The 24,381-nt window shown below is 42.7% G+C and overlaps 1 protein-coding gene across 7 annotated transcripts; it reads left to right on the top strand.

Annotated features, from left to right (window-relative positions):
- Positions 1–2,735: 2,735 nt before the first annotated feature.
- Positions 2,736–23,910, top strand: MCM3 (minichromosome maintenance complex component 3). Of its 7 annotated transcripts, XM_032299672.1 has the most exons (18): positions 2,901–3,138; positions 4,386–4,498; positions 4,973–5,181; positions 5,654–5,784; positions 8,836–9,074; positions 9,570–9,678; positions 10,732–10,885; positions 11,226–11,357; positions 11,947–12,155; positions 14,482–14,656; positions 15,041–15,167; positions 15,911–16,061; positions 19,108–19,248; positions 20,213–20,316; positions 21,164–21,249; positions 21,729–21,798; positions 22,548–22,695; positions 23,144–23,266. In XM_032299672.1, the coding sequence occupies exons 1-18, from the start codon at positions 3,061–3,063 to the stop codon at positions 23,264–23,266; spliced, it is 2,499 nt and encodes an 832-aa protein (XP_032155563.1). In that variant the 5' UTR covers positions 2,901–3,060. The 7 variants fall into 7 exon arrangements, with proteins under 7 accessions (XP_032155559.1, XP_032155563.1, XP_032155557.1 ...); XM_032299668.1 differs by lacking the exons at positions 2,901–3,138; positions 22,548–22,695 and adding an exon at positions 2,736–2,758 and having other exon boundaries at positions 23,144–23,909; XM_032299666.1 differs by lacking the exon at positions 22,548–22,695 and having other exon boundaries at positions 23,144–23,910.
- The last annotated feature ends 471 nt before the right edge of the window (positions 23,911–24,381 follow it).

Below are 24,381 nucleotides of genomic sequence, written 5' to 3'. Positions count from 1 at the left end.
GTTTAGGGCAAGCCTGTGCCTGCAGATGATTCCTTGAGCTGCTGTGACACCTGGAGGCATAGATTTTCTCACCTCCAAGCTTTGGTGGCTTCTGAGTAAATGTCAAAGGACTACTAATGAATTATGGCACTTTACTGAGTGCCTAAACAGGTTATTAATCACAGGTTATTAATCACAGATTATTAATCACAGGTTATTAATCACATTTGAAATGTTCTGCAACATATAATGTTCGTTGGTTTGAACAAAGGTATATATACTTTCGTGTCAATAATATGTATTAACGGATTTGTATTGTGCCTTTGGGTATTTTTTGGACCCTGTGGGCATAGAAAAATGGAAGTATTACAACTATTTTGCAATCTCTTTGCAATCTTGTTTTCTTTCTACTATCATCCTGTACAGGTATATTCCGCTCTCCGGGGAGCCCCCTAGCGTTTAGGTAGCCTTGGAGATGGGCTTGAGTCTATTAAAAGTGTAGGGTAGACTCAGGCCGGTAAACCCAGCACTTTGGGAGGCCCAGGTGGGTGGATCACGAGGTCAAGAGATCGAGACCATCCTGGCCAACATGGTGAAACCCCGTCTCTACTAAAAATGCAAAAATTAGCTGGTCGTGGTGGTGCGCGCCTGTAGTCCCAGCTACTCGAGAGGCTGAGGCGGAAGAATCGCTTGAACTCAGGAGGCGGAGGTTGCAGTGAGCCGAGATTGTGTCCAGCCTGGCGACAGAGCAAGACTCTGTCTCAAAAAAAATAAAAAGTCTAGGGTGGAAAGAAAATTGAAACTGAGGAAAGCAGGAATGTGACCCAAGTATGGAAACTGTAGATATACTACTTTATTAGGTTATATGTGCTTTTAACTTTTAATCGGGATAGAGGAGGGCCACGGGGTAAGCTCAGCTGGACTCTATATGAGATATGGACAAATGCCCCAATTACTCTGTAGCAACAACCTGATTGGTTTTGGGCAGTTTGTAGGTATGGGGGATCCAAAGGAAACACATTTCCTCTGCTTAAAGATTTCATGCCCTAATGAAAGAAGGGAGAAACACCAATTAAATAGAGGTGTGCCCTTAACAGCTGAAGATGATGACATTAGGACAAATCAAATCTTTATCTAAGACCATTGCATAATTAATTCATTGAATAGTATTGTCATTACATAGTTTCCAAATTTGCCATTAGCTCATGGAATGTTAGAGTAAGACATATTAACAGAGATATTCTACTTCAGTTTCTTCATCTTATACTGTATATAAGGAAACCAGCCCAGAAAAAAGTGGAGAATGAAAGACATGGTTTTCAGATTTCCACTCTTTCAGACTTTCCACTGCAAATGACTTGACTTCTTTTCTAGTTTGAACTAAGCTTCCCGGTTCTTTTAGTGTTAATTTCAAATTGTTTCCAGAGCAGAGCTTATCTCAGTACTGTGATCAATAAATTCATAATAGTTATGATTAAGTGATAAAAAGTCTTAAGTAAATCAGTAATTACTTCTTGCTATATAACTGCAAACAGGATCTTTATTCTAGATTTTTTTTTTTTTTTTTTGCCCATTAATATACACAAAAGCAAGCAAATGACAGCCTTTTTGCTTTGGCTAAGGATAGATTTATCTGCCCGCTAGGATGGCACAAAACATGTAATAACTGCAAACTGCATAACTAGAAATACATACACCCACACAGATAGATGGCATATATATTTTGTTTAGGCAGATTATTCTTAGAATATTTATCAGTACATAGTGAGCCCTGAAGACTTTGAAACACAAGCTAATTATCAGTTGGCTGAAATTTCAGATAACAAGTTATCAACTATCTGGGGTTGGACATCTGGTATTTTAGCTTCTTGTTCAGTAAAATTAAAAACAATGCTGGGGCAATGGGCATGCTCTTTACTGTGTAGAGTGGTTACATGGGTGTAAACACAGATAAAAATTCATTGAGCTGAAGATTTGTGCATTTTACTGTGTATACATTATACCTCAAAATAAAACTAAAAAATAATAAAAACCCAACCACGACGGACTAAAAACAAACATACAAATTTGGACATGCAATGATCTTTTAATGATTACAACCATTTAACCATAGATTTTTAATCAAAGTCAGCATGAAACACTATTTCCCCCTTTGTGTTGATCATTCAATAAGCTAAGTTACTTAAAAGGATCCTGAGATCTTTTCATAAGACCAGAAAGTCTTTAATTTATCCGTTACTAAGTAAGATGGAGTAGTAACGGTTTCTAGAATTTGTATAACACACGCTGCGGTCTCTAAGGGGCGGGGAAAATACCGAATTTTTGTTCACTTTATCATCCTCCGCGGCCTGATGTCTTTATGGGGTTCTTCAGGCAACGGTTATCAGACGGCAAATAGGTTAACTAAATAATCTTTCCCGAAGATGCTATAGTTCTATATTCTATCCTATAGATTCTCAAAATCCAGTTTTCCACCAGGATGCCACTTGAGGACAGTTCTGATTTGGATATATCTTAAAAATGATTTTTTTAATGTTTTCATCTCCCTGCGTTATAAACCACCATCCTCTGACGTTTAGTCTACTTTCAAGGAAAGTCCCACCGCTAGCCAGAATTTGGTCAGTGCATCGGGTCAAAAGTTCTGCAGCTTGAAAAAACCCTGCAAAATATCCGGGATAGAGGGCGAACACTCCTAGAACGCAGCGCTTTCCTTTTCTCCAGGCCGCTCCCTCCAGCTACCCAATGACCAGCCTCTATGAACCTCCTCTCGGCCCTATTGGTTAGTTTTCCAGTCAGTGAGGAGGAGGTGGGAGGGGAGGAACCTAGAGCCCCGGATGGTACGTTTCCCGCCACGGCGAGGCGCCCAGCGGAAACCTGGAGAAGAATAAGCTTTTGATTGGACAGTTGCTATTCCGGCGTCAGAGAATTCAGCCAATCATAATGTTTATATGCTACCAGGGTCCCCGCCTCTTCCTCGAGGTAACCTTTGGTGGCGGGAAAAGTTCGGAAGTTTAGCGCGGGGTGGAGTGATTCTGGGAACCTCCGCGCTGCTTTGGTGGAGGTAGTTCTTCGGCGGCGGGCATGGCAGGTACCGTGGTGCTGGACGATGTGGAGCTGCGGGAGGCCCAGAGAGATTACCTGGACTTCCTGGATGATGAGGTGAGGGAGGCGCCGGCGCGCGAGCACTAGCGCTCGGAGTCCCTGCGAACGCCGCCCGGCCAGGCCCGCCAGACATCCAGACCGTGTTCCTCCCCGGAGCCTGCTGACCCGAGCCTCCCGCCCCAATCTTGTAGTTCTCGCGCTGGACTTGCTAGTTTGTGTTCTATAAGCGAACTCTTAGGAAGCGATCCTTTAACTTTGTCCTGAGTACAAGCGATGTTCCGGGCGCGCGAAAGGCGACAGGTTCCCATTAATGCCAGCAGAATGGCAAAGCCCACCGCGGCCTTTTGCACTTGACACCCAGCTCTCTCTTGATTTGGGGAGATTGTGGGCTAGGGAATGCCCTAGGGCTGTAGTGATCAGCCGCGTTGCCGGGTGCTCAAATTTTAGGGACTGACTTTTTACCTGGAGGAAAAGACTTCCTAATTCGGCTGCACTGTTTTTCAGTACCAACAAAGATGCAGATAAAAAGTGTTTTGTATGCAGGCTAAGGGGATTTTATGTGCAACCCAAGACTTAAAGCCATAGAATGTTGAAAAACCATCTTGGAGGGTTGATGATATAACCAAATAGCTGAGATTCTCTATTTTAGGAGAACCCTTGCCTTATTACAGAAATGATCGGGAAAAATATTACTTTTGTACATAATTCTTAAATGAAAAGCCATTTTAATGTGAATATTGAGTCACATTATTACAAAATGTACAAATTATATACACTTAAATTTGTATACTACATGTAAATATATGTAGAATACATTGATATATAGTATACATTGATATACATGGTGAAATGTATGTTAGTGTATACTGTATACAGCGTATATACAGTGAAGCAAATTATACAGTTATATACAGTGAAGCAAATTAATATATCCATCTATTTACATTGTTACCTTTTTACTTACATTTTAACAAAGTTTGCATTTATCGTCCTTTTAGACATTTCATGAGCTCATTTTAAATCTTCACTAAAGACAGAAATGACAGCATACAGAAAAGTTGTCCATGAGGATGGGAATAACAGCATGGACCTTGAAGAAGTCATTATAATTCTTACAGCTCCCTCTTAGGGTGTATTTCAAATCTGAAAATAGTGAATGAAAGGGAAACATCGATGAGCATATACTTGGGATTCAGCTCTGCTGCAGTGATTAGCGTAGTTATCTGGCTGTGAGAACTATTTCTATTAGAAACATTTTGTTTTTGAATTTGTGGCTATTGTGATATGTGATGGCCGTTTTGCAGGAAGACCAGGGAATTTATCAGAGCAAAGTTCGGGAGCTGATCAGTGACAACCAATACCGGCTGATTGTCAACGTGAATGACCTGCGCAGGAAAAACGAGAAGAGGGCTAACCGGTGAGTGGCAAGGGGATATACTGGTCCTCAATGAGAATGGCTCCCTTCCCTCATGGCCAGATTGGAATATACTGGTCCTCAATGAGAATGGCTCCCTTCCCTCATGGCCAGATTGGAACGGCCTCCGAGGAGAGGACTTGTATGAAACAGTATTGATCTAGAAGCCTTAATAGCTCACCAGCACCTATTTTTTTTTTCTTCCAAAAAGTAGGTGGTTGGCATTTTCCTCCCAAATGCCCTCCTTCCAATGTTTAGCTGAATATGATTTTTATATATTTGATAAGTTGAATTAAAGTTGGTCCTTAGTTTTGGTATTCTGCAGAGTCTTATAGGATGGCAGGAGAAAGCAGAAGCTGGAATTTCCTATTGTTCTTAATGATCCAAGAATATTTGCTCTTTTGAGAATGCATTTTTTTTTTTTTTTTATAGTTCTGCCCTGTCTGCCTAATTTTTCTTTCTCTTGTCCATGTACAGGCTCCTGAACAATGCCTTTGAGGAACTGGTTGCCTTCCAGCGGGCCTTAAAGGATTTTGTGGCTTCCATTGATGCTACCTATGCGAAGCAGTATGAGGAGTTCTACATAGGATTGGAAGGCAGCTTTGGCTCCAAGCACGTCTCCCCACGGACTCTTACCTCTTGCTTCCTCAGCTGTGTGATCTGTGTGGAGGGCATTGTCACTAAATGTAAGTGGATTAAAGGGAGCCACTAAGGAAATGAAGGTAGAATAGACTTAAGGAGATGGGGAAAACAGGAAGGGCAAGGTAGGTGTGGGTAGCTTGTGGCTTCAGAGAAGTGGAGCGTTGGAATTATGTGGTAAAACTTCGAGAGGCTCAGTGCACAATGATTAGGGGGATCTTGAATAATCACTTGAGTTAGTAGAATGATGAATTCTGATGCTAGAGGAGTCTTGGTTTGCGGCAATCTTTCATTTCAACCCCTAACTCCACCTTTTAATTGGGATTGGTAGTGCTTAAAATTTTACATGGATATGGTGGTGGTCTATGTATAAATAAAAAAGTGAATAAAAGGTAATATTGAAATAAGTTAACCTGGTCAAAAGAACACAGTGTTTGGAGTCATGATAGGCTCGCATAGGTTTGGGTCCCACCTGAATCAGTCTAGTTGGGTGACTTTATGCACATTTTTCATTCCTAGGTTCTCTAGTTCGTCCCAAAGTTGTCCGCAGTGTCCACTACTGTCCTGCTACTAAGAAGACCATAGAGCGACGTTATTCTGATCTCACCACCCTGGTGGCCTTTCCCTCCAGCTCTGTCTATCCCACCAAGGTAGGGGGGATACATTGAGCCTTCTTGGGGGTTGGAGTCAAAGATTCCAAAGGCAAGGAATTGTGTAATATCTGGTCTTTTTTCTATAAAGGGTGAAAAATAAGGACTAATCCAAAGGAAAGATTGATTGCAGGCCAGAGTTTAATATGAAAATCTCACAATTCTTACTTGTTTATTTTTAGAGATGAGGTCCTCCTATGTTGCCTAGGCTGGGGTGCAGTGGCTATTCACAGGTGTAATCATGGTGCACTAAATTCTCAAACTCCTAGGCTCAAGTGATCTTCCTGAGTAGTTGGGATTACAGGTATGTGCTATGACACCTGGCTTCCTAATTCTTATTTTTTTTATTTTTTTATTTTATTTTATTTTTTTTTGAGACGGAGTTTCGCTCTTGTTACCCAGGCTGGAGTGCAATGGTGCGATCTCGGCTCACCACAACCTCCGCCTCCTGGGTTCAGGCAATTCTCCTGCCTCGGCCTCCTGAGTAGCTGGGACTACAGGCACGTGCCACCATGCCCAGCTAATTTTTTGTAGTTTTAGTAGAGACGGGGTTTCACCATGTTGACCAGGATGGTCTTGATCTCTTGACCTCGTGATCCACCCGCCTCGGCCTCCCAAAGTGCTGGGATTACAGGCTTGAGCCACCGCGCCCGGCCTTTATTTTTTTTTTTTTAGAGATAGGATCTCTGTCTCTCAGGCTGGAGTGCAGTGGTACGATTATAGGTCACTGCAGCCTCAAACTCCTGGACTCAAGGAATCCTCCCACCTTAGCCTCCTGAGTACCTGGGATTGTGGGCATGCACCACCACGCTAATTTTTTTCACTTTTTATAGATATGGGATCTCACTATGTTGCCCAGGCTAGGCTTGAAGTCCTGGCCTCAAGTAATCCTCCTGCTTGCATCTTCCAAAGTACTGAGATTATAGACATGGACCATCATGTCCAGCCACAGCTCTTCTTATTTTTTTAAGAAAACACTTGTTCACTTTAGAAAATTATGGAGTAGTCATTAACATAGCTGTTTTAACAAAGTTATATAATTTTATGATCTACCTTTTAAACAGTAGAAAAATAATGCTAGACTGTTAGGTAATCTTTACAAATATTTTGTTGTGGGTTTGGGAGAAGGCTGGCATAGGAAAATGCTTTCTTTATTCTTAGTGTCCAGATTGATCTGGATTGAGGACAATACAAGGCTTTCTTCAGGAGATGAGAGATCATTAGTATTGATTACTTGATGTGTGAAATCATTCTATCAGAGAATTCCTCTCCTCCTCTCATCAAATTTTAATTGAGAACACTGTATTCAAAGCACTGTCAAGCCCTATGGAGGACAAGGATATAAATTAGACCAGTCCTCATCATCAGTCTTCAAAGTGATAGAGAAATGAAACATATAAACAAAAACAATAATGGGTATCTTAGAATTATAACTTAAACATACTTTAGCGTCATTTAGTCTACCTCCAGATGAAATGCTGAGATCAGAGAAGTTAAATGATTTGCTTATGGTCCCAGTTAGTGATGGCTTTAAGGACTAGGACCTGTGTCTCTTTCGTATTTTTTTTTTTTTTTTTTTTTGAGATGGAGTCTAGCTCTTGTTGCCCAGGCTAGAGTGCAGTGGCCTGATCTTAGCTCATTGCAACCTCTGCTTCCTGGGTTCAAGCGATTCTTCTGCCTCAGCCTCCTGAGTAGCTGGGATTGCAGGTGCCTGCCACCCCAGCTGGCTAATTTTTGTACTTTTAGTAGAGATGGGGGTTTCACCATGTTGGCCAGGTTGGTCTTAAACTCCTGACCTCAGGTGATCTGCCCACCCTTGGCCTCCCAAAGTGCTGGGATTACGGGCATGATCTACTACCCAGCCTGTCAGTTGTATTTTCTAAGTCATTCTGTTGTCTTTGGACCTTAAGGTCTCCACTTTTCTGGAATTTCCTCTTCAGGAAGTACTCGGGGAATACTCCTCTGTTGATTACTGTGGCCAAGCTTCTTTGTTCAAAAGGTGAAATACATTGGATCAGATCTTCTGGAGGTTGTTTAGGCTGGTGCTTAAGAACGTGGGCTTTGGAGTTCACATTTGTGTCAAGTCCAGGCTCTGCTACTTAACTGTGTTACCTGGGGGAACTTATTTCATCTCTCCTAGTATCCTGGTTTCCTTGTCCATGATGTGTGAAAAATACCTTCTTTATAAAGTTGTGATAACTACATGAGATAATTTTGTGAAGGAGGAGTAGCACAGTGCCTGGCACATAGCAAGCACTCAGTAAGTGACAACTGTGTTTTTAGAAAATTCAAATGTCAAGGAAGTAAAACTTTAGTAGATATACAGGAAAGCTCACATAAGTATGGTTTGATGACATTTTAGAAGCTGAGTATATCTATGTGACCAGCATCCAAATGAGGAAATGAAGCATTAGCATTCAGAAGTCCCTCTTGAGGGCTCATGTTACCCAAGGGTAACCACTATTCTGATGTCTTAACAGCATAGATTACTTTTGCCTGTTTTTCTGTTTTATTTAAATACTCTTGTGTTGGGCTTCTTTTGCTCAACATTGTGTTTATGAGATTTATCCATGTTGCATATAGGTGTTTCATACATTTTTATTGCTGTATAGTATTCATTTATGCAAATATACTGTGCTTGTTTAACCATTATACTATTGGTGGCATTTTTATATTTTAAAATATTTGACTATTAGGCATAATGCTGCTACGAGCTTTATAGTGCATGACTTTGGGTGAATGTTTCTGTTGGTTATTACCAAGGAGTGGAAAAACTGCTGCAGAATATAAGCATATATTCAGCTTTAGAGGGGAAGTAAGAATCTTAACTTAGATGTTAATATAACCTAGTCCATTCAGACTAGGAGTTGCCCCTTCCATTTGATAATTTGTTACTAAAACAGGAACAGAAAAAGCTAGAGAAGGTACTTGGCTCTTTTTGTTCCTGAATAATAAAATTTTATGAAGTCATCTTATTTCCCATGACACATCAGTGTGGCATTTTTAAGACAGGACTGAGATCACTCTACCCCTCTGTGTGTCTTTTTCTAGGATGAGGAGAACAATCCCCTTGAGACGGAATATGGCCTGTCTGTTTACAAGGATCACCAGACCATCACCATCCAGGAGATGCCAGAGAAGGCCCCAGCCGGCCAGCTCCCCCGCTCTGTGGATGTCATTCTGGATGATGACTTGGTGGATAAAGTGAAGCCTGGTGATCGAGTTCAGGTGGTGGGAACCTACCGTTGCCTTCCTGGAAAGAAGGGAGGCTACACCTCTGGGACCTTCAGGTAAAAGGCCTGCCTTACAGTGTATGGAATGCTGTCGACAGCTTCCATTTCTGGTAATATCCTTTCTCCAGTTTGCTGTATTCCAGAGAGTTGTATCTGATAGGTGGAGTGCTCTCTCTGCCTGGGAGACAGGATACCTTCAATACCTCTTTTCTGTCAGATAAAGCGGGCGTCATATGCCAAAAATGAGACTTATCTGTGACAACGATTATAGCCTCATGGCTTTCCTGGGAGTTTCTCATGTAATTACACTTCATCCCCATACACAGTTCTGTCTGAAGCTCTGTGGGTCAATTTCAGAGGTGGGGCATGATCAGCATATTTGGGTCACAGACAGAACCAGTTGTTTAATTGACAACAGTTACCCTCCCTCCACCAACTCTGATCTGCTGGTCTAGTTTGGTAGCCTAAAAAGGCTTACTCTTGCTGGGGGTACTAGCTACTGATGTTAGGAATTGAATATAACAGGCTTTCTCTTTATTCTCTTTGTCCCAGGACTGTCCTGATTGCCTGTAATGTGAAGCAGATGAGCAAGGACGCTCAGCCTTCTTTCTCTGCTGAGGACATAGCCAAGATCAAGAAGTTCAGTAAAACCCGATCCAAGGTCTGGGCATTCTTTAGATATTTGAGGGTGGGAATGGATTTCTAAGAGTTGTGTTTTGTTGCATGGCTGTTTTTGTACTAGATCAGAAGAAAGGGTTAAAGTTTTTTTCTCAAAAGTATTTGGTGTTAGCTTCTTCTATTTTTGTCCCAATCAATAAGTGAAAGGGTGTTTTTGCTGTTTGTTCTTTAATAATTCTTTGTTATTAAACAATTTTAATACCTGCTACCTGTTGGGCTGCTAAATGAGCCTAATACAAATATTAGGATAGGAGTTAACTTAGCAGTGTACCAGTAAGTGTATTTATTACTGAAGACATTAGTGATGCATTACTAAAATTAAGCATTTTTTCTTTGTTTTAGTTCTCCAACTTGTTTTTCTTTTTAAAGATAGGATGTATATCCACATTTAGAATTGAACTACATATATGAATGTGTGATGATAAAGGTTACTGCTCAAGCATAGTACATATTCTTTTTTTTTTGAGACGGAGTTTCACTCATGTTACCCAGGCTGGAGTGCAATGGCGCGATCTCGGCTCACCGCAACCTCCGCCTCCTGGGTTCAGGCAATTCTCCTGCCTCAGCCTCCTGAGTAGCTGGGATTACAGGCACGCACCACCATGCCCAGCTAATTTTTTGTAATTTTAGTAGAGACGGGGTTTCACCATGTTGACCAGGATGGTCTCGATCTCTTGACCTCGTGATCCACCTGCCTCGGCCTCCCAAAGTGCTGGGATTACAGGCTTGAGCCACCGCGCCCGGCCTCATAGTACATATTCTTATTAAACCTAAAATGTTTTGAACCTGGGGCGACTTTTTTTCCCTTGAAGATTAAACCTCTAAACAGGTTTCGGAATCCAGGCTGCCTTTGTGCCTACTCTGATAATGGCCTGATAATGTGATTTGTCTTAGAGAAGAAGCTTTTGCAATTAGGAACAATGTACATGTTTATATATTTCTTCAAGTATTTTCTATAGGCCAAAGTATATAAAGTGGAGTTCCACAAAGTTCCATTGAATTTCACTAGGCTTGCCATTGGTTATTTCTCCTGCAGGATATCTTTGACCAGCTGGCCAGGTCATTGGCCCCTAGTATCCATGGGCATGACTATGTCAAGAAAGCAATCCTCTGCTTGCTCTTGGGCGGGGTGGAACGAGACCTAGAAAATGGCAGCCACATCCGTGGGGACATCAATATTCTTCTAATAGGTATGATGTTGGGGATTTGCTTTAGACTCTTGTTCTTTTGGAGTTCTTTTGTAGGGACCTGTAATATGTAAGATTGAATATTCTGTACTTGGCAGTATTTCAGTCCTATCAAAGGACAAAAGGCTAAAATGAATCTTTTTTTTCTTAATTGTGTCTGGAATTCCTGACTTATAGCATATAAAATATATTCTTCCGTGAGTGGTAAAGGGAAAAGCGAAGGAAATAATTTTGAAAGCCAGTTACTGTATGACTGTTGTGTCAAGAGCTGTGCTAGAAAGGCAGAACTTGCTGGGGTTGCTGGGGAGTTTCCTAGAGAGTCATCACTGCCCCCACCCTGCAGGAGACCCATCGGTTGCCAAGTCTCAGCTTCTGCGGTACGTGCTTTGCACTGCCCCCCGGGCTATCCCCACCACTGGCCGGGGCTCCTCTGGAGTGGGTCTGACGGCTGCTGTCACAACAGACCAGGAAACAGGTAAGGGTGTAAGGGTCCTTGGCAAAGGCCCAGCAAAGAAACTGAGCGTAGATCCATTGTGTGCCCTGGCCTATGTTCTGAAGATATATTCGAGAGGTTATTTGGGGCATGATTGTAGAGGACTGAGTATTCAGCAATGGTGGGTGAATTATTCAAGTCTTTGGGTGTTCATCTGTTTACAGGAATGTTTTTGATTTGAAAGGAGAAAAGCTTAGCACATTAGAAAGGAAATAAAAATGAAAATTCTACTATTTTATGAACTAGAGGAAGGGATTTGGAGACCAGTGAAGAGAGAGCAGAAGTCTAGCTGGGATATTACTTGAGGATGATGCCAATGAGCAAATCTATAAAGGAAATTTGTGAGAAGTTAGTTACTTGGAGGTCAAAGTGGGACAGAAAGATACTAATATTTAGGTTTTAGCTGAAAAGGTGACCCACCAGGGTTTCCTCTAAGTTTCTTGGAGCCAAGACACCTTTGCTGCATTCTTATGTGTAAAGTGAGAGATTCCTAGGAAGGGGATTCAAATCCCTTGCTTCTGGCCCCTATAACCTAGACTGTGGCACATATGTTTACCTTCTCACTTCCCAGGGGAGCGCCGTCTGGAAGCGGGGGCTATGGTCCTGGCTGACCGAGGTGTGGTTTGCATTGATGAATTTGACAAAATGTCTGACATGGATCGCACAGCCATCCATGAAGTGATGGAGCAGGGTCGAGTGACCATCGCCAAGGCTGGCATCCATGCTCGGCTGAATGCCCGCTGCAGTGTTTTGGCAGCTGCCAACCCTGTCTACGGCAGGGTAAGTGGAATCAGGCCCCAGTCACTGTCCTCACCTTCATCTGGTTTTGCTAACTGGGCCGAGAAGTGTATTCTAGGTGACCCAGGGGAATAGTAGGCCAAAGACTAAAGTAAGGTCATTTTCTTGTTACCGTCCTTTGTTTAGAGCAGTGTTCCTCATCCAGGCCTGCACAGCAGAATCCCCTGGAAAGTTCCTTATTTTAAAGTAACTTCTTAATACAGTTAAACAGTCCATTTAATGTATTTAACAGTCCATTAAATAAAAAGACTACATGCACGTGGCGGGAGAATTTCTAAACAGAACAGAGATATAGTATGAAAACGAAAAGACTCACTTCTCTCCCTTCTCACTTGGCCAAGAGATAACTGCTTTGAAGTGTTTCAAGAAACAATTTAAGCATGTACCAGCAAATATACTAGTTCCTTGTTAAGAATGATCTCTTTATCTTTATCATGACCATGATGTGCCTAGATATGTGTCTTTTTATATTTGTCTGTGCTCGGGGTTTGCTGTGTTTTCCTTTTAAAGAAATAGATTTCTAATATTCCATCATAGGGATTTAGGGATTTATTTAACTGGTCTCCATTTGATGGGTATTTAGTGGTTTCCTTTTTTTCTTCCTATTATGAATGAAGCTGTAGTGGCCATCCTTTTATGTGTGTTTTGTTGTCGATTTGGGAATATATCTATAGTGTAAATACCTAGCAATGAAATTATTGGATGAAGAGTTATATGCATTTTTCTTTTGGTAGAGATTGCAAAATTATCCTCTAAAGATTGTACCATAGCAATACTTCCATTAGTAAATGCTCTTAAATGCGTTATATTTACCAACTCCTTTTATCCTCTCAGTAACTACCTCACAATGTGTAGTTATCTTTTATTTACAGATGAGAAAATGGAGGTACAAAAGATTATGTAACTTGCTTAAGAGCCACAAACCTGAAAATGGCAGAGCCAGGATTTGAGCCCAGAGCTCATGCTGTGTCCTGGCAGTTTATAATCCCCTAGTGTATGGGAACATCTTGTTGCAATGGTGTTTTTATATATACAGATGTGTGGTCTCCAGCTCAGAGTTTCTGAATTGAAATCTGTGAGTTGGGGCTCTTGGTAGCTATGGTTTAGAGAAGCTCTGCAGGTTGGTTATATATGTGTAGACAAGGCTGACAACCATACGTTTTAAAATTAATGATAGGGCTGGGTGCAGTGTCTCATGCTTATAATCCTAGCATTTTGAGGGGCCAAGGTGGGAGGATCACTTGAGCCCAGGAATTTGAGACCAACCTGGGCAATATGGTGAGACCTCGTCTGTAAAAGTAAAATAAAATAAAATAAAACAAAACAAAATAAAATAAATGGTAATGTATGTTTATGTCATTCTGAAGAATGATTGGGCAGTATAAGAAAAATGGCAGGACCTGAAATGTGAACATGGTCAAAGTCATTATTACCTAAAGGCTGTGAAGTGTATGTGGATGGGTAGGCATCAGTCCAGTAGGCCCAGAATTGAAAGGAGAGTATTGAGGTCCTTGAATCCTAAAGAAAAACTCCCTTGATTCATGCTTGTTTTTTGAGACGATCTCACCCTGTCATCCAAGCTGGAGTACAGTGGAGTGATCCTGGCTTACTATACCCTCGACCTTCCTTGGCTTAGGTGATCCTTCCACCTTAGCCTCCCCAGTAGCTGGGACTATAGAGGTGCACCACCATGCCTGGCAAATTTTTTTTTTTTTTTTTTTTTTAATTTTTGTAGGGACAGGGTTTTACCATGTTGCCCAGGCTGGTCTCAAACTCCTGGGCTCAAGGAATCCACCTGCCTCAGCCTCCCAAAGTGCTGGGATCACAGGTGTGAGTGGCTGTGCCTGACCAGTTTCTAAGATGTTATGATTTATAGATCATTGGCTATTTTAGTTGAGGTTTTACCCATATCTTCTGAGTAAGGGACTCCAAAAAGTTCTAAGTGCTTCTAGCCTAACCAGCTTGCCCTGTCTTTAGGGAAAGGGATCATCTTTCAGAGTCAATCCTGCCTTGGGAATGAGAAGAGCAGAATAAGGCTTGGGAAGGAGGTCCTGGTTTTGAGACCTACACTCAGCCTGTTAGAGGTTACTGTGGTATAGGAAGTGGGGCTTCCTAAGGAGGTCAGTTAAAGAAGGGTTGCAGGTAGAGGAGATGATTTACCTTGTTCAGTGGCTTTAAAATTTCACTGTTTTTTGTCTGTTTTGCTCTTTGAGGTCAAGCCTTCCATTCCCACTCCCAGAGTCGCTGCAGCCTTGTTCTTTCTTCCTATTGATGTCATGTTCACTTCTGTTGTTCTCGCATTCCCCAGTATGACCAGTATAAGACTCCAATGGAGAACATTGGACTACAGGACTCACTGCTGTCTCGATTTGACTTGCTCTTCATCATGCTGGATCAGATGGATCCTGAGCAGGATCGGGAGATATCGGATCATGTCCTTCGGATGCACCGTTACAGAGCACCTGGGGAGCAGGATGGCGATGGTGAGGCCATGAGGATAGTAAGAGTAACTAATGGAAAGGGGCGAAATGCATGGTAGTTTGGACACAGCCCAGGTGGTGGTAGGTGTTTTAGTGTCGGGGTTGATGTTGAAGAGCCCTCAACTGCTTAGCTACCTCCCCTTCTTCCTTACTGGAGGTTATCCTAAGGTGGGTCTTTTGTCGTTTTCTGGGTCTGGGAATAACTTTGAGCATCTTCTGTGGGCCAGGCAGTTCCACCATCTTTATTTGTGGGTTCCATGTGTCTGATTCTTTTTGGACCTTTTCTGTATGAATCTTGGTGTCTTCCCTTCTTGTGCTATGGAAGAAGCAATTTTCCCTGGGTTAAACTCTTTATTACTCTCCTTTCTCCTAACTGGCGTATACCAGCTATGCCCTTGGGTAGTGCTGTGGATATCCTGGCCACAGATGATCCCAACTTCAGCCAGGAGGATCAGCAGGACACCCAGATTTATGAGAAGCATGACAACCTTCTGCATGGGACCAAGAAGAAAAAGTGAGCATTCTCTTAACTCTTCCTCAAGGGTACCTGCAATTTGTGTTATATTAGAACATGTGTATATCTAAGCTTAGCTAAGGCATTATGTGCCCAGATCAAAGCCATGCCTGGAGTCATAACCATGTGGACCAATTTTCTTTTCTGGGTCCACAATATATCCTTTATCCTGGTCAGTTGCCTTGTAAAAGTTTGAGTGATTCTGATGGTGGATGTGTGATGTCTTCTTATACATGAAAGATGACACATGTCAGGAAGCCACTTGTGATGAAGGGCTAGTAGACAGCAACCATTTGAGACTTTGTAGGTAGACTTGGGTGAAGGACACGTGATCAGGCACTCAAAGTGTGAATTGTGGGGTCTTACACCTCTGTTTTTGGCCGTGATGCAGTAAGAAGCATAGCATAACCTTCAAAGCTGTTGGTTTAAGAAGTAGAATTTGGAGTCAGAAAACTTTATTTGAGTCCACTTTAGCTTCTCTGAGCCATAGTTTTCCCACCTACAATTAGAGCAAATAATACCTAAACTTTCTACCTAAACTACCTAACTCACAAATAATACCTAAAATAATTAAATAAAAATATGTGAAAGAGTCTTGCATATGTTCGATATACATGGCAGTTATGATAATGGGTTCTAGGCTTTGTCTGTTTTGACCCTGGGTTTTCCGAGAGGCAAAGCCACTAATCCAGGCAGGTGGTAAGGTGCGGCAGGGAGATGGAATTCACTGTGTGTGGCTCCAGGGAGAAAATGGTGAGTGCAGCATTCATGAAGAAGTACATCCATGTGGCCAAAATCATCAAGCCTGTCCTGACACAGGAGTCAGCCTCCTACATTGCAGAAGAGTATTCACGCCTGCGCAGCCAGGATAGCATGAGCTCGGACACCGCCAGGGTGAGTGCCCAGGGGAGCATGGGCCTGGGGTCCCTTAGGTATAAGACTGGGGCAGGAGTCCCTGCCATCTGGGAGCTTTGAAAGCATTTTAACTTAGTGACTTTTTTTTCCTGATCTGAAGGGCTTCCTGTTACACAATTTTAATCATTTCCTTTTACAAAGGAAAATGAAATAAGGACCCCAGAGATAACATGTATCTCATGAGTTCGAATGACATTGGCCTCCAGAAGCTGTGATTCATTCAGCAAACATAGTGACTTCTGGGAAGTGACCTAGTCTCTCTTCTTACAAGCAATGTAAAATTAATAAGGACTCTTCTCAAAGAGCTAAGATCCAGGAGAGAGAAGCACAAAGGTAGATAGAAAGACATCCATACATATTTATAATTATATACCCCGGTGTGGTACTTACAAAGGAATCAGTGTGAGAGGCTATTTGAGTATAGATGAAGAAACTGTTAATTTTTCTTTTAGTTTCCCTTAGGGGTATGAATATCAAGAGTATGTTATTTGGACTGGACTTTGAAAAATTACTAGCAGTTAGGCAACCATGATGATTATTCAAAGCAATTTCTAGTAACTTAACATAGCTGTCCTTGAATTTGTCTAAATCTTTCTTTTTGAGACAGCGTTTTGGTCTTTGTTGCTCTGGCTGGAGTGCAATGGCGTGATCTTGGCTCACCGCAACCTCCACCTCCTGGGTTCAAATGATTCTCCTGCCTCAGCCTCCTGAGTAACTGGGATTACAGGCATACACCACCAGCCTGGCTAATTTTGTGTTTTTAGTAGAGATGGGATTTCTCCATGTTGGTTAGGCTGGTCTCGAACTCCCGACTCCAGGTGATCCACCTGCCTCAGCCTCCCAAAGTGCTGAGATTACAGGCATGAGCCGCCGTGCCTGGCCCAAATTTGTCTAAATCTTTTAGGGGCTGTGTAGTTTGCGTAGGATTTTACAGCAGAAATATCCAAATCCAGAACTCTTATTACATGACATAGATGTAGACTCTTGAATTAGACATGATCCCAGATTATCTACTCCAGCCTCACCCACTCTGTCTTCTCAAATGCTGGGACTTTCTCGCCCTGCCACTAGGCTGGAGTGCAGTGTGGCACGATCTTGGGTCCCTGCAACCTCCGCCTTCTAGGTTCCAGCTAGTCTGCCTTAGCCTCCCGGATAGTCGGGACTATAGGCGTGCGCCACCATGTCTGGCTAATTTTGTATTTTTAGTAGAGACAGGGTTTCACCATGTTGGCCAGGCTGGTCTCGATCTCCGGTCTTGATCTCCTGACCTCGTGATCCGCCCGCCTTGACCTCCAAAGTGCTGGGATTACAGGTTTGAGCCATTGCACCTGGCCGGGATTTTCAATACCCCCAGTGACAGCATGCTCTGAACATTACTGTTTTGAAATTTTAGAATATTTTTTAAGCTTAAACCCCACAATTTTTACCTATGGGTGTTAGTCTTGTTTTTTGGAGTTTGCGTATCACCTATCTTCCTCATTAAACAGTTTACTTTCTTTTTAACTGTTCCTTTCCACATGGAACTTCTGGTGTGTCACAGGCCCTCTCATTGAACCTAGAATTGAGCATCATACACTATTTTAGTTGTGGTCTTAGTGTAGGGTCTGTAAGTCTCTCAATTTGTATTCTCTAGGTCTGCTAGTGCAGGCTAGGATTTCACCAGCATTTTAGGTGGTTCAAGAATTAGAACATGTAATGAAGTGTATGACTTCCAAACTCTGGTAGCTTTCTAAATTATTACAGGATTTGATGAATGAATTTAAATGTGAATGCATTTATTTTTGAATGTCATTGTGGATATACATGGTAATTTAGGAAACTTGAAACAAGAAGTAACCAGGATATGTCAGTGATGGGTCATATAATGGGAGACTGGGGAGGTGTGCCAGAAGGAAGTAGTTTCATGTCTGATTCCACCTCTGTAGCTAGTTTTTGGACTGTAGACAAATCCTTTCACCCCTCAGGTCAGCTTCCTTATCCATAAAATGAGAGGATTGGACACATTAGAATCACCTGAAACTTGTACACATGTCTAGTCGTAAACACCGAGATTTCTGATTCATTCATTTCCAATTCATTCTGACTGATTAGGTCAAGGACGCCATTCAGACAATAGCATTTTAAAAGGTAAAAGCATCTTGGTTTGGTATTCACCGGTCCCCGTGAAAACCATTTGTTAGAAATGTGTCCGAGTTCTCCTCCTCTGGACTGAGTTTACTCAATCATTACATATTTGTCCTCAGATTACTTCTTTCCTTATCCCTCCTTTAGTGTGACTTTGGAAAATTGACTTGAAGGTCTTTGAGTCCCATTTCCTTCATGTATAAAACTTCCTCAAGTTTTAAAGAGGGTAAAATGGCAGAATGTATATAAAGGCAAACTTCCTGCTGCATTGCAGGCCTGCAGACACTGATTATTTTTCTCCCTTCTCCTTTCTACGCTGTAGCCTTTTATCTTTCCAGTTGTAAGATGCCTCATTTTCTTTTTTTTTTTTTTTTGGGGACGGAGTTTCGCTCTTGTTACCCAGGCTGGAGTGCAATGGCGCGATCTCGGCTCACCGCAACCTCCGCCTCCTGGGTTCAGGCAATTCTCCTGCCCCAGCCCCCTGAGTAGCTGGGATTACAGGCACACGCCACCATGCCCAGCTAATTTTTTGTATTTTTAGTAGAGACGGAGTTTCACCATGTTGACCAGGATGGTCTCGATCTCTTGATCTCGTGATCCACCCGCCTCGGCCTCCCAAAGTGCTGGGATTACAGGCTTGAGCCACCGCGCCCGGCAGATGCCTCATTTTCTTCCCTGTTCACTTGTTCCTCCTTCCTGCAGCACTCTTGGGTATATTTCCTTGATCATGTTTATCATCTTTCTGAATTTCAGATGGCATCTATAGAGAATACAGAGCTCTGAATTCTCTGCTTGGGCCGCCTGGCGCTTTTCTGGTAGTGTCATTTCCCTTTCTATGCAGTAGGATTGATGGGTGTGCCTAAAGGATTCAGGATAAGCAATCTTCCCTTTTCTTCCCTAGACATCTCCAGTTACAGCCCGAACACTGGAAACTCTGATTCGACTTGCCACAGCCCATGCAAAGGCCCGCATGAGCAAGACTGTGGACCTGCAGGATGCAGAGGAAGCTGTGGAGTTGGTCCAGTATGCTTACTTCAAGAAGGTGAGGATTCAGATGCCTGGGCATGAGAGGCTCTTCTGAAAACAAATCACAGTTGCATGGGCTTCCCAGCCTTCTGTGGCTGACAGCTACATTTGGATTGTCAACAAAAAGCAGTATTTGTCTCCCAATGTTCAGTCTGCCTCACTCTTTCCTCTCGGACACTCAGTGATTCTCAACCCTGACTGCACCTGAGAATTGAAGGAAAGCTTTAAAATGCTGATTCCAGGGGTCCTAGAGATTCTGGTTTAGTTCATGTTCTGTACTTTCAGTCAGCTGCTTCTCCGTCTACCCCTACTTCCTTTGTGTTTTAAAAAAGTAGGTGTTTTCAAAGGAGCTACCTCAGTAGTCTTCCTCATCCCTCTGTACATTTCCCCTTGGTAGTCTCTTCAAATGTTCCATTGACACCTCAGAAACTCATGTTAAAAGTTGAACTCTCAGACTTAACCTTTTATCCTGTTTCTGTTTTTGTTTGTGACATTGCGTCTCTGTCATTTTAGATATTAAGCGTCAAAGCCTAGACTCCCTTTTCCTAGTTGCCTACTCCTGACCTAGTCTGGTGAATTTTAGCCTTTTGGTGTTGAGTTGTGGGTCTGATAAGCTCTTCCTCGCTTTTTGCTAGGTTAAAGGTTGTCTTGGATTTCAATTAGACACCTGATTTATAAGGAAATAGATTGTTTTCCACTTAACCATTATGGGCTAGATATTCGATTCTTTATTCAGTAAACATTTACTGAGTACCTACTACATAAACAGCATTTAACATACTTCCCAGCATTGAAAAAAGATGGGTATCAGTCTCTACTTGTGCCCCTGGTCCTGGGACTTAGGATCAAGAGGAGCTGGGTAAACCATTGGAAACATGGAATTCATTCCTGCTGATGGTACAGAAGGGACTCAGAGTTCTTGAAGCAGCCACCCTGCATCAGTGACCCCTCTAGCTTACCCACACTTGCCTTGGTCCTAGGTTCTGGAGAAGGAGAAGAAACGTAAGAAGCGAAGTGAGGATGAATCAGAGACAGATGATGAAGAGGAGAAAAGCCAAGAGGACCGGGAGCAGAAGAGGAAGAGGTAAGGTGGAGCAAAGCCAATGAGATTAAAAAGTTCCAGTTGGTGCCCAGGCGCGGTGGCTCCTGCCTATAATAATCCCAGCACTTTGGGAGGCCGAGGCAGGTGGGTCACTTGAGTCCAGGAGTTTGAGACCAGCCTGGGAATTATGGCAAAACTCTGTTCCTACAAAAAATACAAAAATTAGCTGGGTGTGATGATGCACACCTGTGGTCCCTGCTGCTCAGTAGGCTGGGGTTGGAGGATCGCTTGAGCCTAGGAGGCAGCAGTTACAGTAAACTGGGATCATGCCACTGTACTCCAGCCTGGTCCACAGAGACCCCATCTTAAAAAAAAAAAAAAGTTCCGGTGGGGGCTGGGGAGAGGAGTAGAGGCTGGAGGAAGTGCTCCTTATTGATATCAGGTTGTTCATGGAGGATGTGCCTAGACCTGCAGGGTTTGAGGATGAAGATAACCGGGGTAAAGGAGGGAGCGAGCCAGCCCTTCTCTTGTGCTTTTTACTGCCCTACTGCTAAAGAAATGCTAAACAGTAGAAGCAGCAACCCAACCACTGAGGGTTTTGAATATATACTTCAGAATTCTAAGGGAAAAAGCTCCATGGCTGTGGTTGCATTTATAAGGGTGAGTGATGTGGAAAAAGAGCATTGGGAAGCAGTGCCTGTTTGTGTACTAGTCTGGGGACTTGGTCTTGTTTAGAACAGGCAGCAGTTTGCAAAGGTCTAAGCCTAGTGCTTCACTTTGACTTAGGTGGTTCTGAGTCCTTTACTACATGGTTAGAGGACAAGATGGGGCTCCCTCGCCATTCTGTCTCCAAACTCTTTCTCTCTCTTAACTGCTGTGTGTGTTTTAGAAGGAAGACTAGCCAGCCAGATGCCAAAGATGGGGATTCATATGACCCCTATGACTTCAGTGACACAGAGGAGGAGATGCCTCAAGGTGAGCAAGCACCCCTTACTGATGAAAGAGGTTCTTTCTGTGCCTCATGGACTTTTCCAGTTGCTCTGTGCACTTTATTTTCTTGTGGACTCTTATTTGTTTGGCTCCCTGCTTGGAGCCTGTGTCTAAGAGCTTTGTCCCAAGAGAGCTTCAGGCGAAACCCACAGTAAAAACTTTGGAAAAAGCTTTGCTCTATTGTGTACAGCTTCTTGATGAATTGTGCTGTTTTGTTACACCTGGTATAAGCATCTCAGATAATATATATGTTGAGGGTCTCCTGCCTGACTCAATTCCTTCATCATCCAGTGAAGATTTCCCTTTATCCTAATTGTTCTGCCTAGCCCCATGAGAACCCTAGGAACTAGGAGTGTTCAGCAGGCTGAGTGAGGGAAGGGGAGTGGAGATGATTTCTCTAGTGTTTGTGGAAACTGCTTCACCTTGCTGTCTTCCCCAACTCTACAACTGTCAACCCTCTGAAGTACACACTCCAAAGACGGCTGACTCGCAGGAGACCAAGGAATCCCAAAAAGTGGAGTTGAGTGAAGCCAGGTGAGTAGAGAAATTACTCCCACCCTTCAGGGATTCTGTGTATCTCTGAGGAAGGGACGTTGTTTCCTTGCAGAGAGTGAGAAACTGCTGGTTATGGATAGAACTCAAAACTAGAGGCCCGCGGCTTTTAACGTTTTATATTCTCATTTAATTTCAAACTTAACTGAAAAGTTACGAGAAAAGCATGAAGAACTTCTGGATGTCCTTTTCCCAGAACCCTCAGTTGTTTAAATTTTGCCATTTGCTTTATTAAAAATTCTCTCTCTGAGAATTTGAATTATGTCCTTGTGGGGTCAGGAAGAAGTGTTTTATAGCAAGGACAAAACTTATGTCTTATTGTAGCCTCTGATTCTTCTTGGTGGGATAGATACATTTTGGCCATTTGTTTTTGAAATGAATTTTTACCATCAGGGTTTTAGAAAACATTTTTATCTATAAATTTTTAAAAAAGTTTAAAAAATTTTAAACCAAAGAAACTCCATAGCCAAGTTTTACCCTTTTTTCTTTTTATACCTTAAACACATAACACAATGTGTTTACTGAAGAAAATTTGAAAAGTGTTTAGAAAAAAAATTAAAATCAATTATAACTCTATCCCCCAGAGACAACCATTGAACTGTATCTTAAGATGCTTCTTGAATTAGCTCATATAGATCTCACTCTTTTTTTCTTTTTTTTTTTTTTGGAGACAGGGTCTCACTGTGTTGCCCAGCCTGGAATGCAGTGTTTATTTTTTATTTTTTGTAGAGGGGGGTCTTGCCATGTGGCGCAGACTGGTTTTGGACTCCTGGCCTCAAGCAATCCTCCTACCTGGGCCTCCCAAAGGGCTGGGATTTTAGGCATAAGCCACTGGGTTTGTTTGATCTCATTCTTTTTAATGACAGCAGGATTTCCATCGTATGGATATATAAAAATTTATTGAAATTCTGTAATGATAGACATTTGGGTTGTCCCCTGTTTACAGTAAAACAGTATTAAATTTATCAGTATGCACTCATGCAAGTATAGCTATAAGGTTTGTTCCTAGAAATGGGCTCCCTGGGCCAAAGGATATATGCTTTTATGGCTTTAGTTAAGTGCTGCTAAATGGTTCCCCATTGATGCTGACCAGGTTACTATTTTACAGTGAATGGGAATGCCAGTTTCCCACACACTAGTACAAGAGTTTAGCTTTAAAGGGGGCTTCTCAAGGGTAGCACTGCCATCAGAGGCACATTGTGTGCGAGAAAGAATATTGAGGGGACATCTCTACTGTATTAATACTGTGGATTTTCCTAGCATAGCTCTTTCCTAAGAGCATTTGGGTTTGTTTACTCCTCTTCCCCCTTTCTTCTGTCTGGGGCAGGTTGAAGGCATTCAAGGTGGCTCTCTTGGATGTGTTCCGGGAAGCTCATGCCCAGTCAGTTGGCACGAATCGCCTCATAGAATCCATCAACCGGGACCGCGAAGAGCCCTTCTCTTCAGTTGAGATCCAGGCTGCACTGAGCAAGATGCAGGATGACAATCAGGTCATGGTGTCTGAGGGCATCGTCTTCCTCATATGAGGAGGCCTCGTCACTGAACTTGGGTTGTGCCAAGAGTTTCTTCCATGTTTTCCACCCTCTCCCCCACCCAAGTCTTTGCCTCTACTCCCCTGACTAACAATGTTGAATTGAACTGAAGGCGAGGAATGTTGGTGATGAAGCTGAGTCAGGACTCGGTAGACCCTTTGGGAATGGGTCTGGAAAGCTGCCATGGGATGAGGAAAGGGGATTCAGTGGGAAAGGGCGAGGACTATTGCATCTTCATTACAAATGCTCTGGCTCGTACGCCCTGCTTCCCGGTCCCACACAAACCCAACTGTTATTTTCTGTAAGTAACTTGACTTCTGAGTACTTTTGGCGGCACAACTCTTTTCTGTTGGCTGTTATTTTTTTCCTTCCTCCAGAGCACTTTGGTCTATACTAGGCTTGGGTGGTTCTAACTGGTGGAGAGAGGCTCTGAGGCAAGTCATGCAGGTCAAGAAAGCTTTCTTTGCAGTAGCACCAGTTAAGGTGAATATTTTACCCCAAAACAAACCCCATATCTGGATGAATATCCAGGATGTTGAATAAACGTAGCCATTTTGTACACGTGGTCTTAAGAGTCTGTTTTTTATACACACATTGAGCTTTGTTTTCCTTGAGAGCAACCAACCCAGCAGGGTTTGCTGCTCCCGCATTTGCAGCAAACTACCACAAGGTGGCAGCAGCCTGCTGTGATCACTCTGGGGGTTCTATCTTCTCTAGAGGTAGTTTTCTTCCTCAGCAGCACCAGCATTTATCAGTCAAAATTGGTAGTGCAGACCAAACCCTGCCAATTTAAAATAGCTAAATGGCCATGGGAGGCCAGTGAGTAAAAGTCCAGGAAAAGAATCGCCCGTCTGCCTGGCACTTTTTGCCTGAATCTAAACTTACCCTTCATGAAGATAAAATACCTGGTAATATCAGATACCTCAGAATCCTGGGAGTTCTTGCCTATAATGAGATCTTGTTACAGGATCCTTTTTTTTTCTTTTCTTTTTTTTTTGAGACAGGGTCTCACTTTGTGCCCAGGCTACAGTGC

This window comes from Sapajus apella, unplaced genomic scaffold (assembly GCF_009761245.1).
Source record: "Sapajus apella isolate SASKATOON/1434 unplaced genomic scaffold, GSC_monkey_1.0 scaffold41, whole genome shotgun sequence".
Classification (NCBI taxonomy): domain Eukaryota; kingdom Metazoa; phylum Chordata; class Mammalia; order Primates; family Cebidae; genus Sapajus; species Sapajus apella.
The sequence above is the reverse complement of the archived record's forward strand: the minus strand, read 5'-3'. Positions and strand labels throughout refer to the sequence as shown.